Consider the following 20,860-nt stretch of genomic DNA (forward strand, 5'->3'; position numbering starts at 1 on the left):
TTCCAAAACGATAATTCGACATGCTTATTTGGCGTTCTACGTAATTATCGATGACCGGCAATTCGTATAAAATTAGATCCGGAGCTAAAAAATAGTACTGAAAGTGGTCATGCCTTGTATGGGCCTACAAGGAATTATCTCAAAAAGAAAAAACAATTTATTTGATCCAGTCCTGCAATAAATAGTTTCAAATTAATTCACTATAAACTATTCTGTCACGCAAATGTATATATTGACGGAAAGAAAATAATGGCTAAATTTAATTTTAATAATCTTTTCCTATTACATTTAAGTAAAAATAACCATAGTTTATTTTTCTTTCTTTCCTGCTTTCCTCTCAGCTCGTACTGTGTATACGTTTGTTTACCGGTGTCTAAATCTCTAATCGATTTTGTATTTGACCTTACCGCTTCTCTAAAATTGCCACCCTTGGAGCATCTTGACTTCGCTGTCTGTTCACCTGTTTTCAAGTTATGCATCTGTTACTGTGACTATTACTTAAAACATACAATACTAATTATTAACGTGCACCTGGGTTTGTAATGTTCATAATTACTAATATACATATTATGTACACAGTTGTCTATCGATAATCCATTGATCTTTCGTTTGTTACGCCTACCATTATTATTCTTATTTTGATCACACAGTCATAGCAACCAGCAAAATTCCAGTAGTACCATTACTCTTATTATTCAGAAATTAGAAGTTGGTCTTTTATAAATCACTTAAAGTCAGTCTTTTCGGATGGACCTGGAAACCTGAGAAGGATTTAAAAATAGACTAAGGGCATATCGAATCATTGGTTCGAGAATAAAGAAGGTTTTTTACGCTTACTTTATCCACCAACAACTGATCATAGAGCTCTCTTGTATTTTGTATCTGTCGGCATTAGTACTGATGTCCTTAATTATGAAATCAATTATATCCGGTAATAACAATAGAAAGTATTGACTACCTGCCTAAGTATAATTGTCAGTTTGTGACATGTCAACCAAATGGTGGAAATTATTTGTACGCTATTACATTTACTGTTCTAATTACAAAAATCATCAATTTTTTTTTTATAAATGTTCAACCCACTCATCTTTCTTCCTTTCGCTCATTTTTATTTTTTTTTTTTGGCTGTTTTGTTATATTGTGTTCAACGTAGTTTTTTTGCTGCATCTCCGATTATTTGCTGGCGTTTTCCTCTCCACCTACCCCACTACCTTTCTTATTATTTGTTCACAAAACTTAGCCTTCTTCGGCCAACTAATGCCATAGCATGCATACCACTTCTTGCCCTATATTACTCCTACCATTCATTCCCAAAGCCTTCTTTTCGATTGAAAGCTGTTGTGGGCAATATCCTGCAACATACGTACATTAATTTTTACCTTTGTCCTTTTAAATTAACTTACTACATACAATAATAATAATAAAGTAATGCCCAGCACGAATTGTCTTTCTCGTTCGCCGAGTCCTTCTCTCCTTGGATCCACCGACCAGAACTCTACCATTGTTACTACTGCTATCAATATTGTAACCCTCCTAATCTCCGAAGCAATGCTCGAGAACTAAATGCAATGGATCCATTTATCAATGATGCATTGTAAACATATTTTACTTAGTAGGGAAATATCACACATTAAATAGGCTATTTGTACTGAAAGCCTTAATGTAGCCGATCAAAGGCGCCAAAAAGTTCTGAATGATCATTTGGGGCTATTATTTACTTTTTACTGAAATGGCCAACATTGCAAATCCATAAATAGCTCATAATTATATGCTAAATCAAATATTCATATAAAACAGTATCCTATTAACTTGAAGCGGATTCTGTTCATGCCTACATTGAGCCCGAGCATCACTAGTTGGAAAATGAACGCCTGCATTGTTTGCACGGTTCCCACCTATTTTACAGGATTCATATTCATTCACATGAGATAACGAACTGCAACTGCGGTTAGTTGCGTTGCGCCGGTTTACGACTCAAACACGTACACACATACTTACACCCAAATTCACTACACACACACATACACACATTCCTTCGGTACTTAAATTCCCATCGCCGCATACAGCTTTGTCAAACTTCCAACAATTGACAAAGCTATGCTTTGCAAACCATTGCTCGAACGTTTTTCATCAAATTTTTGCATTTTTACCATAACAGTAATACTTTATCGTAGCACCGTAGTTACGATAACTCAACCACCCGTCGCAGTTACTAAAAGTTACCAAGTGCAGTAATCGTAGCAAAAAATTATCAGAAGACAACTCAACGGTCTTCTCAATCGAGTAATTCTAATTTAAAATAGTTACTCCATTTGGCTCTTTCATCTATTTTTTGCTCTACACTGATATGCAAACGTCAGTTTTTCTCTGTCACATATAGAAGCAATGCTGCTGTCCACTGCACACTCAATAATAATTAACCATACTTAATATGTCAATTTTTTATACGCTAGAATTCATTGCATTTTCGTTCATAGGCCTTTCAGGTAGGCAAAAGAGTGTTGTAGGCCCAAGTGACCAATGATAGAAACGACATACCGTGAGAGAAAGACAGTCGAATTGGCGTATTTGAATCAAGACACATCTTTAAATTAAACTTCAGTTAAGGACGTCCTTGCTTTTACCTCGAGAACGATAGAAAGGTGTCCTTCTATGTGCATGATTATGATAATCATCTGCTGTGTTTATTAAAAAAAAAACAGCAGATTGGATGAGTGCAATTACCTGCAGGTGATTATTCTCACAAGCACCGAAATCAAAGCATCAGCCATATCCGTATCTTCATCAGTCGACCTATTGTGGTTCGACGACACAAGGAAGACAACGTAATGCTACTTCTAGAGCTGCAAGCGACTGGTCATAAACGTCTAAGTTACGAATGTGAGTGGTAGTGCTGGATGCTGCGGTTCTTAATTGTTACTAGTTTTTGTTTGTTTTCGCTATCATGTAAAAACAACACGTACATTTATATACACATTTACCAAGCACACGCACACGTTCATGTATACCAACCACACAAATCAATGACAACAGGAACAACAATTTTTTCAAACAGAACCAAACGCTTTTCCCCTCTTGTCGTCTCCAAAATAACAAGTTCCGGTACAACACAAGATCAGCCAATTATTGCGGCTGCTAGTTTCTTCCTCTCTTTCGCTCACTCTGTCTGCCATTTCCTAGAAATATTTTGATAACCCTTTTTTGTTTGTTGTTTTTGTTGTTTTTCAGAATGTGTCTGTTTACTTTACGATCAGTAGTGTTGCACTTTGCGACTCTTGCTGTTGCCACCGCTCGGGCCTTCTTCAAAATCTTCTGTCCGACGCTTTCGTTTCTCTTTACCAGCACCAGCACTGGCTGCACCACTTTCAATCCTGGTCCCTGTGGTAGGCCCTGCTCCGTCCAGCTTGTCAATCGGAATTTTTATACGGAGATTGTTATCGGTTCCAGTCGATGACATCCCTCCCTTGCTGTTGGTCGTTATCGTGGCACTGGTAGCCGTTGTATTTGACGTCATCATGCTACTACTGCCGTGGTTTGAGTCGCTATCACTACTCCGCTGCCCACCTGAAATAGCCCCGGTCGGTATCACTGTTCCCTGGCCTACGCTTCCAGTAGCCAATAACGGTGCTACCGTTGACGTTGGCTTTGGCGGAACAAGCTTAATCTTGAGTTTTGTTCCGGTCACTTGAACGACCGGAGCTTGAGGCTGGGCGGCTGAAAGAGGTGATGAGCCACTACCAGGCACCGGTGATCTCGACATCGATCGGGGCGATCGGTGGCTGCTGCTGTTGTTGTCGGACCGATGATGGTTCTCCCGATGGTGCTCCTTATCCCTATCTCTGTCCTTATCCTTCTTCTTTTTTTTCTTCTTTTCCTTGCTATTGCCGTCACCGCCCCCACCAGTAATAGCAACTCCGCTGCCACCAATTGCAGTTGTTTCATTTCGATCAAGATGCTCTTTCTCCTTGATCTTATCCTTATCCTTATGTCGTTTTTCCTTCTTTTCCTTTTTCTCCTTCTTTTTCTGCAAACATAAAATGAGAAGTGCAAAAGAATGTTTACTCTTGTTACGTTTTCAAAATATTTGGGGATACACCGGTTTGGCTGAGCGTGTATAGCTTCACAGTAACAATAATTCTATCACTGTCTGCAATTATTGTTATTGTGAAACTATAGGCGCTCAGCTCTTATTTAACAACCTGCTTCTATCTGACATAAAAAAATAAGATGCGGAAAAATGGAAAATAAGGAACTCGAATTTCTCACGCTCATCGCAACCTATTGCATTGTTTAACATTACAATGTTTCGAGTTTCACATCCGGTATTTGCCGTTAAGAATTGGTTCCAACGACTGGCTCTAGGCACAAAACAAAGTATTAATATTCCAATAGAAGGCATGTTACTTTCCATCACTTTCCAATTATTCACTATCACTGCACAGGAGAATTTGCCAAGTGGTGAATTGTTCACTTATTAGGAGCTAGAATCTATGAACTATCAACATTCAACATACCTTGTGTTTTTTGCCACCATCGATTTCTGTTTGCTCAGCCAAGCCAACTCGGCTGTCATCATCTGCTCGTACTTCTGTTGGTTTTAGTTCCGCTTTCACAGCAACCGCTGTATTCGACCAGCCCACGCTGACCTCATCTGCGGACCCTTGTTTTGCTGTTGGTGTGGGAATTCCCTCCGCTGCATTCGTGCCTAACCCAGATGAACCGATAGGTTTTATTGGCGTACTAGCACTGACACACGCTGTTACTGGTGCACTTTGCATTGGGACGACAGCAGAAGCGACATTATTATTATTCGCAATTGCTGTTGGCGCACTCAACTGTTTTGGAGCCGAACCCAAAGTGTGCTTTGTCTCTCCCTGGGCGCGATGCCCTCCAACAATTGGCGCTGATGAACGTGGCATAGGTGCCAAGGAATCGACAAATGTATTTCCGCTAAGTGCCTCTGTTGTTTCCGCAGTTAAACCCGTTCCATTATTACCTCGCATTTGTTGCTGCGACTGTTGCAGATGAGCGAGCAGTGCCATTGAGCTTGAGGATGAGCCTGCTGTTATGAGCCCCTGCTGCAACTTTTGCGGCTGCTGCTGATGAGGAGGATGAGTAGCTAGTGTGGGCGGTAGTGTTTGCTGCTCAGTTGATTGTACAATACCAGGCGATCGAGCCTCTACTTTTTGCGGATGCTGTTGCTGCTGCTGCTCAGGCTTGATGGTTGGGGTTATAGGTAGCTGGTTCGAAATGCCTGTTGTCAACTGGTGAAGAGGCGCTGTCGATGGGTGCAAAGGTGGTAGAGCTCCTGAGGAAAAATGCGAAGCAACTATTGCGGCTGCCGCGGAGGCAAACGACTCTGGAGGGCTGAGATTGTGATGAGTTTCCGGTGGCGAGGGAATTAGGGACGATGATCCACCGCCTCGAGGTTGGTCACCACGACTCATTCCTGAGCCGGTAGCAAAACCAGAGTTTGAACCAGAGTTAGTGTTGTTTGGACTGGTTTGTGAGACGATATTACCTAAACCTGAAAAAAGTGGAAACAAATTTTTCATTGAAATTGAAAAACCTTTCCGTGTGTTATTCGTTTAAATTACTCGAAATGCCAAAGGGTTAGTTCCTTCTAGTTTACACTGAATAAGTGAAACATTAGTTATTTGCTAACGGAACCTACTCAAGCTAGCTGACATTTCTATTTAATGTACGATTTCTCTCTCACCATATATATATATGGTGTTGCAGCCGTTATCACGAGACAACCGAAACGGAACTATCATTAGCAGCTCAATTTATTTGAAATACGCACTCGCAAGCCCTGCATTTACCTCTGAGCGAAACTGTTACACATGAACCGCACTAATCTGACAACGTCATTTTTGCTCGATTCGCTAAGAACAATACTAACCTGTGAAAAAACTATCTGCAGAGGAAGAATCTCCTTCAAACATGGGATTGTGCGCTGGTGGTGATGCACAACTGGGGTACGGTTGGGAAAAATCTGCGGGTCGCAACAGGCCGCTGGTGTCGTCCAGCGCGGCGGCCGGTAGACCTTTTTCCATATTTCGTCCACCGCTTCCGCCGGGTTGCATATGCTGTTGCGTCTTTACCTCTAGCCTCGGTGGGTGAGGGTGCTGGAGCTGCTGACCTGCAGACATCTTATCGGCACTAGCATGCGGACCTCCATGAAGTTGCATCATTGAATGCTGCTGTTGCTGCATTATATGCATTTGTTCGCGTCGACTCTGATCGACCAGTTGAGGCGGCGGAGGTTGTCCATTACTACCACCACCTCCGACAACATTTACACCGCGTTTATCATTCGATGACCTCTGAAGCGCAGCTGCCTTGTCTACGTAGTGCTGTTGCTGTTGTTGCTGCTGTTGAGTATATTGTTTTTTTGGGTGTAACTGCATGCTCATTGATGATGAAGAGCTGCTTGATGTCATTCCTCTACTCGGTGCCTTGTTTGATCCCAATGGCCCGCTGGTTCCCGTCGGCAATGAATGTCTTCCAGCCAAAGCAGCCGAAGGATGACCTAATTGGTGCTGTTGCTGAGCTGTTTGTTGGCCTCCCTGTTGTTGCCGTTGGTGCTCCTTATTATAGGAGTACCGATCCTGAGTCTGAGGATGGCCATGATGCTGTCCGGAAGATCTCTGAGGTCCTACTTGCTGTACACCTTGAGTGCCAGATGATAACTGATGATTAGATGGCGGTAATGTCTTACGACGATCTGCCAGTAATGTAGTTGAATCTGGTTGGTGACTGCTGCTACTGCTTGGATGCTGCCGTGATCGGCCAAGTGAATCAAGTAAGCGCTGGCTTCCTGATCCCTGATGGTGAGACCCTTGTTGATGAGTTCTTTCGCCTTGGTTGCCGCCACCACTGGAATGTGTTCCAGATGAAGAGCGGTGACTACCTGAGGCACTGGCGATTGCTTGCTGATCCTTGGATTTAATGCAACCCATTATGCGATTCCGCGTTTTCTCCGGACACTTGTTTAGACATTCGACGAACTCCGCCATTAAATCTAATAGCAGGTGACAAAACACAAAAGTGTACTTTTAGCCATCATTATTTGCACCTGTAAAGGGCAAACTATCGATATAAAAGCTTCACATTTATACAATTATAGCACTTCCAAATAACTAACACAATTATGGACAAACCTTCAAGGAGTTGTTCAGTAACAGTCTCGTCAATATAGTTGAACCAGTCCTTTCCTTCGCTTGATTGAGGGATCTATAAGAAATACCATATATTATTTTGAACGGAAATACTGTTTTTACTTGCTTTGCATTGGAAACCATCAGTTAAAGCTATTACTATTAAATTACTTAGAATATAAAACTGAATGACTAAAACATGGCTTTTTCAATATACTTTTTTAGCATAAAGTTAGGTACATACTATTTGAACATAGTAGTAAATATAATTAAGTGTGAAGAAATATACACAAAATAAATCCACATTTCCGATTTGCTAAATACACATCTCCGTTTCCTCCTGCAGAACATTAAGTATTTGCCTTTTCCCAAGGATGATGAACACCATTTTTTTGCAGTTTTTGTAACCCTTGCAGGAATATACTGCTATACTAACAAATTTTAATAAAGAGTCCTATATGCTGTTTTATTAAAAAGATGATAAGCGGGTTATGTGGTATATTATTCTACTTTTTGCGTGACGTCAAATCCGTGTAGAGCGCTTAACACGGAAAACGAGTTGCCAAATTAATAGACGCCTGCTTACACTTGCCTGCCAGCTCGCCCATTTGCATGCCATAAAAATACATAGGCAAGCAACTACTGTTGGCTTATATTGTAAACACATCGTTGTAAAGTGCAGGGAATTCGTAGCTAGGAAGTACGACGTTTGCGCCAGTTCCTGAAATAAATGAAGCACGTTGCATAACGATTTAGTGTAGTACGTAATGTAGAATCTACGGTTAACTCCCGTGATGCTCCAATTAAACTGGAGACATAGTGCTTATCGTTAATACGAATTGGAAAAGAACATTAATCGCGAATAGTAAATGGGCAAAAAAAATAACCCACATGACGTTCCTATTTCTTTCAAATCTGCATGTCGTGTATTTAAGAAGTATACAAGAATAGAACTATACAAAATACTTTTTGAAAAAATTACAAAAATAAAATATATGGCAAACAATAAGTACCTTAGACGCCTTGACCAGTTGGCAACATTTGACAACATGCGTATGTGGATGGTCAATGCCGATGTCAAATCCTAAAGTTTGTAGCATAAGGTTTTCGTTTGCCACAAGTTCGCCGGCTAAAGCTTGGTACTCCTGTATAAAAAAAGTAGAGTAACAGAATATAATGAAGTGATACAGGCATACTACAACGAAAGCATGGGGCATGTATCCTACTGAACGATAATGTTAGTATATTTAACTTAAAGAAGACCCTACAGGAAATTTTTTTTACATTACTACTTTAACAGCACCAATAATTAAAGCAAAATAAATAAGATTCTTATTTTTTCGAAGAGAAGGTTTAGCAGTGACAATTCACTTCATTGTTAATCGGTAAGAGGTTATTATTTTAAACCGATTTTTCATCAGTGTTATGATACCTTCAGAGTCGCAGCCGTAACCAATGGAAAATACTTAGATTATATATGCCTCTTCCTTGCTGAATGCCCCGGTAAGTAGCGGCGAAAACCCCTTAATATGTGGTAATAAATGAAAATCTTTAGTGCGACACTTTATTATTATTATTATTACATACATAGTATTTAGTCAGAAAACACGTATATCTCTTAAAACCTTTATATACAGATTATGTTAGTCACTACACTAAAGCTTGTATCTAAAATTCCGAAGGTTCACTTAAACCATAATAAAGGTTAACCCCAATCTTAGAAGTTGATTCCAATTTGACCAACTTAATTGCGCTTGAAGCGTGTTTAATATGAAAGGAAATTAACAACAGTAAAATTTAAGCTAATGGCACTCATGCAACTCTGGCGAGGGATCGGAAGCTACTCAGATTCGACATCTTAGACACTACCGTGTAGAACTAGCAATGTCTTCAAAACGGCTCTGGAATTCCGACTGCCGTTTGGCCGATCTAGCTTAACTTTTTGTTATTGAAGATCCTTTCCATGACAACGAATATATATATATGAAAAAATGAGGGATATATTTAATGATAAAAATCTCATTGGTCTGTCGATTTAAAAATTAAATCGTACGACATTTAATGCTTAACTTCAAAAAGTTTGAAACACGTGTATTAATATATTCTCGCTATTCTCGTAAACCCCTAGAACCTTGCATAATTATTAGTTATTTTTAATTACTTTAATTTTTTTTTCTGTCTAAACTCCTTCATGCCTCTGATTGCTACCTCTGATTGTGGGTCCAGCGGAGGTGCGCCCTTGTTAAGTGTTGCACGGGCACACTTGATTACATGCTCCAGCTTGCGCGGCTGTTCTTCCACTTTGGCCGCGAGAAATAACGCGCACTGTGCAATGTCCTATATAAAAAAACAAAGTAGCGTTTCAGGTAGTAAAAATTCACTGTAATTGTTACGTGCTGACTCATACATTAGGAATCAATAATTCAATGACAATTTTAAATATAAAATCCTAAACACTATAAATGTGACTATAAACGTGGTATCTGAATATAAACTAATCAAAAATATTTCAAACAAACAAAAACTGACAAATGAACTCCATGATAATACTGATAGTGATAGTCTATATATATAGACCTCTAATAAAATGCAACGTGATAGACGGGGATGAAGTGATTACAAAAAATAACGATGTCTTTGGTTTACCAGAAATATACTAAGGCGGAGGTTATTCATTGTACATATGCAGGTGGCAGAGACAGGAAGATAACAAAAGTCAGGTATCGAAATTCATACGCAACATGAAAGAGAAAGGTATTTTTAGGTATGCTACGTCCCTTTTCATGTCATGCCCCATCTCACGGTGCTTTTTGTGCTTGAGAATGTAACGCAATGTGTAATAACTTACATTTCTGTTGAATTTGGTGAACGAGTGGAATCGGTAGAATCGATGCATATAGACGATAGCCGTATTTATACAAAGTTGATTTCTGAAATGTAAAGAACAAAAAATGCGCGTAAATAAATACGTGTAATGACCAATATGTTATGATTATATAGGCAATTTACAGGTTCCACCATATAGTCCTCAAGCCGCTCGATTACCACGACTGCGATGATATGCAAAAGCCTGCGCTCGATGTCTTACTGAGTTCCCGCCCCGATACATTAAAATGACATTCTTCATTAAACTGCATCATACCCGTCTTAACATGTTTCACGCAGATGACGGTTAATGAGTATATATATATACATGCCCGTGACCGTAAATTCAACATGGACGTTCAAAGTCTGATGTGCATTCCGTAATAGCCAAAGTAATTATAGTTAACTCTTTAAAAATTCATAAATTTTGTAACGGTACTGTGTCATGAATAAAGCTTCAACTGCAAAACGCTTCAATGATATATGTTTTCGGTGGAAAGGAACTACATTATCGCCACCGTCTGTACTATGCATTCTGAGGCCAAAACTCTGCCGAAATAGCCTCGAACATTTATCTTATGTGCGGTGACGACGTGTGCTAAAAGGATTACACAAACTTGTCTCGCCAAGTTCTAAAACGGTAAGACGGAGGATGCCCTCTGTTATAGCGACCGTCTAAGCTTGATGACGACCTTTTGAAGGCTTTTTTTAAGAGGTACGGTTAACGAAGAATTCAAAACTTAGACGAATAGATGGGCTGCAACCACACGTCAATCGTTACAATTTTATTTTGGATACACCGAAACCTACAGATAGGGTACCTCATTAAGTTTTAAATCCAACAGGGAATTACGGTTTAACGTTGCATCGCAATACCTCGCCCGGTGTTGAGCGTCACACGTAATAATGAGAAGTGCTGAATGTCGATCATGAACAAGAGATCCAAGAACCAGAATGGGTGTTTCCAGGAAAGGAATTAAGGCGCAAAGCTCAACCAGATCTTCATTCCAAAAAGATTATACTTTGCGTTTAGTGGAGCCGGCAGGGCCTGACTCAACAGGAGTTGCTTCCCATGCAAGTGACGTATTTCTATTTGATTAACGTATTGATGTATTTGATCCAGTTGTGTCGAGTTAACCAGGTTATTTGAGAGAAAAAAATCCGATGAACGAGGTCAGGTTATTCTGCTTTACAATAATGCGAAACCACCATATGGCAGGCATCGTCAAAATTGTACTCTTGAAGTTTAAGAATAAGAGGTTTGATTCCTTTCAGAGTCTCCGAATGAGTTTTCACCTTTTCCGTTTCATAAGCACACGGATAAATAACCTATAACGTGGTTGAAAAACTTCTTGAAGACAAAACTCACCACCTAGCGAGACGACATACACCCGAATATTTGGTGGATAAATGGAAGAAGTTCGTGAACGATGGCTAGAGATACATATCGTAATAACTTATTGTCATAGCAACAACGTGTTATTTTCTATTCAATAAAATACATGGTCTTTCTTTTCAACTTAATTGATAGAAATCATTTCGAAAACGGCCAGAAAAATTTTAATTATTTTCGGTTTATGCATTCGGCCTAATGGGCACATGACACTGAACCTTTAGACCAGGAACAAGTCAATTCATGTTCATAGAGATTCCTACTTAGATAGTACGTCAAGCTTGCTTAACTAGCCTGTAGGATGGAAACATACGATCAGTTGTTTCTTGTTTCATGCCCTACCCAGCTCCGCTTTAGTTCGTTACTCTAAAGTAGGCCAATAAGGAATGAATGATCGTCGTCAATGTTACTTTGATAATTTAGCAAATCCCGCGATGATCGGCCTATATTACTATAAGCAGTGTTTTACCTGTATTCATGGGGAGATGAAAGTGCTGTAACATAAATCATCCATACTGTAGTCCACAATCTTACCAGAATACCGGCGTAAGAGCAATGGTTTTAAATTAACAACCGGTTAAAACTGGCAGGGGGGAAACCGGGATTCTCTGAGCTTTACTTAGGTCTGGGGTCCAGAGCCTTGTTTTAAGAGATCAAACAGAAAACTTGTAACTCGTATGTGATGTGATTTAGATATGCAAAATGCGACGACCGGACATGATATACATAGGTGCAGCAAATGAATTTGGTTCAATGAAGTAACTTGAATTATATTTAATACATCGTCAGAAGCAAAAGAAATTCTGTTGGCGGGCCTTGCTTTTGGGAATATTCTTCATCGATTTTTTAGGTGCGCGTAGTTTTTTGAGCAAAGTACTTTTTAGGTTTCCATATATCTAAACAGCTGTACAACAGAAGCAACTGGAACGCGAAGGACACACAGACAAGTGTCATATCAGCGCTGTCAAGAATGATAATGTGGAAAAATCAATTGAAGATCGAGGTGGTGGAGGGTAACTCTGTTGACCATCCGTCTGGCAGCTCGAGCTAGACTATGCACTAAGTGGACCGCTCACAGCTGAGGTTTATCGATTTTCAGATTTACCTAAATAAGGGACATAAAGAGGGATGCCAAGGTGATACCTGATGCATGCAATGAAAAAATAAGAAATTTGAAGAAAAATAGTGTTTACTAACTATCTGCCAGTAATATCGGTTTACGTATCGTCCACCGATTAAGGGTTATATAGACTAGTCGAGTGACGTTTAAATGTGGCCGTAGATTTCCCCTGTTTTTTTGCCACAATTTGCACTTAATATTTGGTTTTACATAAATTGGCTCTTAAATCATCATAATCATAAACGACATTTTACCTGTTAGTCTATATTTGCCCAATCGAAGAGTTTTAAAAGTACAAAGGTGTTTACATCAGTCGCACTGAAAAATTCTATCGAGCTTTTGACCATACAAGTTGTTGTTGTTGTTGCCAAAAAAGCTAACATGAAACATTTCTAGTAGCATAGCATATTGCTACTATTTTCAACTGCTTTAGCTCAGGGAGGTTACCACAATATTAATAGGCAATAAATTAACCTCTTCCAAGTGTATTGTAAGTGCGTACTTGTTCTATATACAAATTTGTCTGTTTTCCTTTCTTTATATAAAAATGTGTATTCCTTCTGATATGTATGAAGTTGGCTCATTTGGCAATAACTGACACGAATACTTCAGATCAATGGCCTGAAAATCTGTAGATTTAAAAAAAATTAAAAAATATATGGAACACATTTCCACTTGTGTTATTCAATTCAGCTGACCCTGCCCTCAATCTCAGTGCAAACACATGACTTTTTTTCATTAAAACGATGTTAATAAATAGCTTTTCTATAGCTGAACCCTTTCCAATAATAACTAACATGAGCACCTGAAGTTTCAAATCTAGGTACATCGTTATTTTTTAGATCTGCTTAATGACTAGGTAAAATTTAGTCAACGATTAAGGATCATATGAGGCATAAGAGTAATAAAAGGTGTCAGCAACGGTGCGATACCTATTCGCAATGAAGGATTCGTAGGAAACTATTGCACAATTTCTAAAATTGTATCCATTGTGCATGCTTCCGAAAGCAACGGTATCACTTATTGCTAGAACTAAACTTTTACCATAAAGTACGTTTACTGCAACCATATATTCTAATTCCCACATATCCATAGTAATTAGCAAGCAATTATTTGTTGGAACTAGCTATAAGTTTCTGTAGAAGTTCACTTTATTGGAACACTGTTGTCTGAATGAAGTTGTCGCTAGACGCAAGTATTTGTTACGTGATTGTACCCTCACCACGATCGTCAATCAACATCACCAGCATTTATATTTATCCATTAGGCGTAAGTTGTCTTTCAGAAGTCTAACTCTTAGGACAAGAAAACTACAAAGTGATTCTCTTTTTCATGATAAAATCCTTGAATGCCGGCAGTGTCTCTAGGCCTAAATGCACACATGCAACCAATAGCCCGCTTTACTTTAAAACAACAAAATATTTTAGATTTTTTTCGCGGCCTGCATTCGCTGTCTGTACTGTTGAATTTTTAATGAAAGAATACAAAAGCTGTTCACAAGTTTCAACGTTGTTCAGCTGTGATAACTGAACATAAATTTGCCTCATATCATTGCGATATTGATCTTAACTTACACATGCAGCCGTTGGCCCATCTCTTGAATGAGGTTAGCGGTCTGTTGGCGTTGCGACAGCTCCTTGTCGGGCTCTAGCCCGCATGCCCGACTGGCAGAAGTTAATGCCAATTCTTCCTGACTGAAGTACCATCGATCGGGACCGTTGTTACCACCACTGCCCCCAACCCCAGCGGCTATGGCCGCCATTGTGACGGGCACAGAGGCAACAACGCGGGCGTCCGGCAACGCGGGCGTCCGTACGTGTAATCGTTCTAATCGACCATTAGACCATCACAACACCACCAAAACATATTAATGCTCCATTAGGTAGCGACAAACTCGCACTTCTTTCTCAATTACCACCACAGCACCGGTTTGTACACCAGTTCGGGCACTGAAGGCACAAGGCACTCCTTTGGTGCCCACCACACTACGACGCGACTCATTCACCGCACTGCCACTGTATGAATCACTGCTGCTGTTGGTGTTGCTGCAATATCGTCCACAGCACAACAGCATGCAGAAGAGTCATGAAACAATCGCGAACACCAGCCGCAGCAGCGATAGCACCCCAGACACCACCACCTATAGCAATGCTAGCCCAGGCTACGATGCCGCAGCAGCACACGGAGGAACGCAGACATCAACTTCTCACCCAGTCATCAATAGACAAAAACACACATACAAATACACATAAGTAGTATTACACATTAACGACTATTGGCAAAACAAAACATAACGTGCCATCAACAACAGGACTCTTTGAAGATGGCGGCTTTATAGAAGCATTGCTCGGGTTACGTTACGCGGGAGATTTCAAATAGTTCAGCTTATGGGTTAATTGTAACTTTCTATCTTGAAAATATGTGTGATTCATTGACAGACGCACATGAAAGAATCATCAAGACTCATTCACTTTTGACAATCATACAATTCCAGTTAAATGCAATGTGCGCATAATGTGTTTGCTTGAATGCAACCTGCATGCCGAAACGACGTTGCAGTAGCCTATACCAGCAAGATGTTATAGTTGTTTGATTTGCAGTAATATGCACTGTAATAAAATTAACATTTACTACTTCATGTCTTTTATTGAAGCTAGATTAATGAAAGAAGTACTCTCTCAGTCACGAAAAAACCGTTTGCATTGCCAGATCAGCTATAGTTTATTTTTTATACGAAGCGTCGCTCGGCAAAAGAAGATTGTCATTGAGGAGAAGGCAGAGCATGTCCGTCTAGGTTCCGTCCAATCTGAACAAAATACTCATAGATGTTGACACATCAATGCTACAGTTCTCAACATTCATGTTGAATTTGTCAGGAAAAAAAACTTTAGATTACTTTAAAAAACAGGATTGTTTTGTTTTTCTCTGCACATATGCCAGAATGTGTGTATGTGTTTTCAAATTCAGCAGCACGAATAACCTTCCGCTGACACTGGTGGACCACCGGTTGTGGGCCGGGAAATAGTAAGCTTGCGCTAGCCTTCGTCCGATTCTTCTATGCCTCAAACTATGCTAGAAGATCATGTGGCACCTCTAGATTGTTTGGTACTATTTCCCATCTTGGGAACATCCAGCTTTACGCTGTTGGATGGAACCTAACAAACTAGTTTAGATTACCTTTTGAGATGAAACATTCCCGTCTGAGGAGGTCTATTCAACATTAGAAAACAGTTCAGATATAATCAGTGATTTCTGAAAAGGCAATTGATAAGTAAATGTGGTACGCTCCCCGGGCCTCTCCCCAACAACTGGTACGAATTGAGAGCAGCGCTCACCTTCGGTGCCCTTCAGTGTGCAGTTGGCTTACACAAGCAGTGCTAGTCGTGGTCCGTGCTTCATTGGTTCAATTCGCGTGCACTATAATAAACTGTCGTGGGGAATTATGGCCCTTCGTGTTGCTCGATTCTTAGCCCCCGCGGCTAGGCAGTTAGCTTCACGTTCCGCAGTGAGGTCGCTATCTATTACCAACAAGCGCTATGGATCTGCCGAGGTAAGTTATGCCTTTTGTAGATTTGCCGCTTTTTGTTCGACCCATTAACTTGTACATTACGTTATACTGGGTATGACTGAAAACACCAGGGTACATACATTCCGCGTTTGTTAGCCTTGCTTTTGTGTGTTTCATCTTGGAATGCAGGTGTCATCGATCTTGGAGGAGCGCATTCTTGGCCAGCAAACCCAGACTAATCTGGAGGAAACGGGCCGTGTACTGTCTATTGGAGACGGCATCGCCCGTGTGTATGGGCTTAAGAACATTCAGGCCGAAGAGATGGTAGAATTTTCGTCTGGCCTTAAAGGTGCGTACAATTGCAAACAGATTTACGTTACATACTTAAACCGGTGACATTTCGATAGGCCATTGTTGTGGGTTCACGACCGTGATCTCGGGGTCGCTTGTGTCCTGTAAAGAACATGACCGTCGGCGACCTAGCTGAGAAGTTTTCATAATGTGTCTATGCCTGAGGTTAAATAAACTATAATGTATATATATATATATAAAAGATACGATGGAGAGAAAAATAAGTAAACAATTTAGCAGGCTTATTATTCTGGCTCTCGTTTTGGTTTCAAGAGAAAGTATCAGTAAGATAAACACCGCTGCTTCTGTCTAATTGACGACATACATAGCTAAATATGTCAGTTTTTTACAATATTCCGCTGTTGGTCGTTCGCTATGGTGGCAAACAGCACCAGAAATCGCAAAATACCAAATAATTAGGATTAACCATTTGCTACTCAATTTTTGCATGTTAATGATACGTAGGCATGGCCCTTAACTTAGAGACAGACAACGTTGGTATTGTCGTATTTGGTAACGACAAGCTGATCAAGGAAGGCGATATTGTGAAGAGGACAGGTGCTATCGTAGATGTTCCCGTTGGAATGGAACTTCTCGGCCGTGTTGTTGATGCCTTGGGTAACCCTATTGACGGAAAGGGTCCTATTCCATGCAAACAAAGGTATGCTTTTCTTTAATACTGTTGATCTCAAATAGACAGGTTCAGGAAATTCAGCTATCGTTGATGTAATATAGCATTGGCACATTTAGCTCTTCATGTGAAGTAGTTTGAGATCACATTTTAACCCTTAATTTCTTCCTAAATTTGAACTCATTGCAGATACCGAGTTGGTATTAAGGCTCCAGGTATCATTCCCCGTATTTCCGTGCGCGAGCCTATGCTAACGGGAATTAAGGCCGTTGATTCCCTTGTACCCATTGGTCGGGGCCAGCGGGAACTGATCATCGGTGATCGTCAGACGGGTAAAACCGCTATTGCTATTGATGCTATTATCAATCAGAAGCGTTTCAACGATGCAGGTGACGAGAAGAAAAAGCTGTACTGTATCTATGTAGCTATTGGGCAGAAAAGATCTACCGTCGCTCAGATATTGAAGAGACTGACGGCTGCCGATGCCATGAAATACACGATCATCGTATCTGCCACTGCTTCTGATGCCGCCCCATTACAATACTTGGCGCCGTACTCTGGATGCGCCATGGGCGAGTACTTCCGCGACAACGGTATGCACTCCCTCATTATTTATGACGATTTGTCGAAGCAGGCTGTTGCCTATCGTCAGATGTCTTTGCTTCTGCGTCGTCCACCTGGTCGCGAGGCGTATCCAGGTGATGTATTCTACCTTCATTCGCGTCTGCTCGAGCGTGCTGCTAAAATGAATGACACTTTTGGTGGAGGTTCTCTAACGGCTTTGCCCGTTATCGAGACCCAAGCCGGTGATGTCTCGGCTTACATTCCGACCAACGTTATTTCTATTACCGATGGACAAATCTTCCTTGAGACTGAACTGTTTTACAAGGGTATTCGTCCTGCCATAAACGTCGGCTTGTCTGTGTCTCGTGTAGGATCAGCGGCTCAAACCCGCGCTATGAAACAGGTGGCCGGCTCAATGAAGCTTGAGCTTGCTCAATATCGAGAAGTGGCCGCTTTCGCTCAGTTCGGTTCCGATCTTGACGCCGCTACGCAACAGCTGCTCAATCGTGGTGTCCGTCTTACTGAGCTCTTGAAACAAGGACAGTATCAACCTATGGCTATCGAAGATCAGGTGAGGCCACCTATTCATTCATTAATGCGCAAATTTAGTCAAGCCAGCAAAACTTAATACAAATTCTATTTCGTTCTATAATTTTATGTATGAGCACACGAAAGACAATCGAAGAAAAAACTCTAAAATACTCAGGTCTATTAAAAGATATTTGAAATCCCCATGCTGAATTACTTTTTGAAACAAGTCCGTCTTAGAATATTTGGGTAGATACTTCTGGTTCCTCTACAGGCACTTGAAAAAGTACCTGTGCAGATGTAATGGTAACATGTAGTATTATGTATTCACCGGAAAACCATAGAGATAGTCTAGCTACGAATTCGGGTGCAAATACGCTTTAATCCTCTAATAAAAATACGAATAACAATAGAAAAACGGTGATATAGTGATAACCTCTTTCCTCGGTCCTTCCAAATTGCTCATCTCGAGCCCCCTACCCTAATAGGTTTTTAATCCAATGCTAAACGCCAGTACCGGGGCCTACCGTAGAATAAACAGTTAAGGGCCAGTTTTTTCAAGGGCACTTCCAACCGCATATCTATAACCTTTTAGTCCTTTACCTATACATTTCATTAGATTTTAAACAAGATTTAGACTTCAGGGTCACTGTTATCATCATCAATTGCCTACAAACGACGATTATATGACGCTTAAATGGTGTTTTTTTCTATATATATATATATATATATGTATATGTGTGTGTGTGTGTGGGTCTTGGAATATGTGCTTGTAGCAGTTGCATGGTACATAATACGAATAGCAAAAGGTTACTTTTTTCAAGTAGCAGATTTGCGATTAACGGTTGTGTATTGGTTTCACGTAGTATTATCTCTGCACGCTATGTTGTTCATAGAGATATAACACTTACTTTGCTGGTTGATTTCATAATGTTTTTTCCCCAATAAGCATACATGTATTACGATGCCTGATTTTTGCAGGTGGCGGTCGTGTACACTGGTGTGCGTGGCTATCTAGACAAGCTGGACCCAGCTCAGATTGGCAAGTTCGAGAGCCAGTTTCTCGGGCTAATCCGCACTCAACATAAGGATATTCTTCAGACGATCGCTGCTGAAGGCAAGATCTCGGAATCCACCGACGCCAAACTGAAGAAAGTTGTGACCGATTTCATGGCTTCCTTTCAAGCACAGTAAATGCAGCAAGTGCAACTAACTTGTTAGATGACTGATACGACAGATAGAAACAGCAACAAAATAACGGCTACCACAGTACCAACCGTAAACATTTAAGTCTAAGATAGAAACCGTGAAGCGTTGGGTGTAATAGGGTTGTAAAGAGGCCTATCCAAAAAAACGGAAGCGACTATAGGCAACCTCCGGGAGAAAAAGAATGATTCTTGAAAGTTGAAAGGAAGTCGTTTCGCTGTACATAAGCAACAAAAGCGGGTTGATTGCACTACCAAGAAACTGTCGACAAACCATAAGTACGCCATGTGAAGAATGAAAGAGAATACGAAGTTAGAAATTAAGTATATCTGGTGTCAGAACAATTATGTTCTAGCAAACACAAACAAAACGGGCACATTCTTCTTCTTTAAAGATTTTAACTGTCAATTCATGCCCTATAACGCCATCAGGAATGAAGACCATATTTCTAAAAAACAAATGCAGATACGAGCACGCGCGTTTAGGTTACTAAGATGAATGAATAAAGCCGTTAAAAAATAGTCGGCAGAGATATTAATTCTATTGTCATTGATTGGTATTGATTATTTTTGTACAACTGGGCTCTAAATTAAACAACGATTTTAGAAAAGACACGTTACTGACTTCTAAAAACTTTTCCTTCGAGGAGAAGACGACAGGACCACAAGTGAAAATAAAAAGACAAGCCATAATCTATGACGTACTCTATATTATTGTAGAAAGAGGCTCAAGAAGAAAAGCATCATGATGGTTTACGTAAATAAAACAATGTGAACCCTCTAGACTATTCTCAGATGGAAAGGACGCTTCAGAAATTGCGAAAGGTTCCTAATGGCTGATCAGTGTAGACCTCTGTTTGCTATCGTGGCCAAGGTAACTAGTAAAACAAACATATCGAGTAACTACAATAGATCCACTTAACCACTTTTTTTTAGATTTTTTACATCTTTAGACTCTAAAAAAAGCTCTAAAATGACCGTATGCTTTGGCTTTCTCACCGATTTTTCAATAGACACGTGCCTTGCAATCCAATGTTTTCCCGCGTGCTCTAGAGCTCCCAAAAATAACATATTGCTATGCTCTAAAATTTCATAACCCACTTAAGTTGTGTCCTTTGTCGTTTAAAGCTGTCGCAGCGTTCAATACAATGAACCGATTTATCGTAGCTTGCTATGCTTAGCTTATCATTACTATCGATTCCTCACGCCTGATCATATATTGAATTTACTTGTGAGTGTTGACTTATTTCTTCGAATGCTGCTCTCTCCCTTCAATTCTTTCCTTATAATTCAACGAATAATAGTTTTCGAAAGTGCTGGGTCTATTCTATAGGCTAGTTGTTGTGTTATATAGAAAAAAATTGAGTTAAGGCCCATGATAAACGTTCCCGGTCAAAAAAAGCGCATGTTTTACTTTATGATCCAGAAGGATTAAATTATGCCTGAAGCTTTTGGAGAGATCTTTGCTATGTACAAAGAGAACTAGGTTGAAAAGAAACAGCGGAACATAGCTTTGCGAAATTTAAAAGTGA

At 40.2% G+C, this 20,860-nt stretch overlaps 2 protein-coding genes across 4 annotated transcripts; one reads left to right on the forward strand and one right to left on the reverse strand.

Annotated features, from left to right (window-relative positions):
• Positions 1 to 287: 287 nt before the first annotated feature.
• Positions 288 to 14,716, reverse strand: CycT (Cyclin T). Of its 3 annotated transcripts, none has more exons than XM_022845265.2 (9): positions 14,116 to 14,716; positions 10,012 to 10,093; positions 9,372 to 9,500; positions 8,177 to 8,308; positions 7,756 to 7,884; positions 7,167 to 7,239; positions 5,906 to 7,027; positions 4,515 to 5,527; positions 288 to 4,024 (listed from the first exon to the last, which is right to left on the reverse strand). In XM_022845265.2, exons 1-9 carry the CDS (start codon positions 14,301 to 14,303, stop codon positions 3,251 to 3,253), a joined length of 3,642 nt encoding a protein of 1,213 aa, XP_022701000.1. In that variant the 5' UTR covers positions 14,304 to 14,716; the 3' UTR covers positions 288 to 3,250. The 3 variants fall into 3 exon arrangements, with proteins under 3 accessions (XP_022701000.1, XP_022701001.1, XP_022700999.1); XM_022845266.2 differs by having other exon boundaries at positions 4,515 to 5,449; positions 7,750 to 7,884; XM_022845264.2 differs by having other exon boundaries at positions 7,750 to 7,884.
• A 1,161-nt stretch (positions 14,717 to 15,877) lies between these two features.
• Positions 15,878 to 19,867, forward strand: blw (ATP synthase subunit alpha blw, mitochondrial). The gene is made up of 5 exons (XM_022845255.2): positions 15,878 to 16,091; positions 16,239 to 16,398; positions 16,866 to 17,061; positions 17,221 to 18,166; positions 19,105 to 19,867. The coding sequence occupies exons 1-5, from the start codon at positions 15,984 to 15,986 to the stop codon at positions 19,315 to 19,317; spliced, it is 1,623 nt and encodes a 540-aa protein (XP_022700990.1). The 5' UTR covers positions 15,878 to 15,983; the 3' UTR covers positions 19,318 to 19,867.
• Positions 19,868 to 20,860: the final 993 nt, after the last annotated feature.

This window comes from Varroa jacobsoni, unplaced genomic scaffold, assembly GCF_002532875.2.
Source record: "Varroa jacobsoni isolate VJ856 unplaced genomic scaffold, vjacob_1.0 scaffold_1155, whole genome shotgun sequence".
NCBI lineage: Eukaryota > Metazoa > Arthropoda > Arachnida > Mesostigmata > Varroidae > Varroa > Varroa jacobsoni.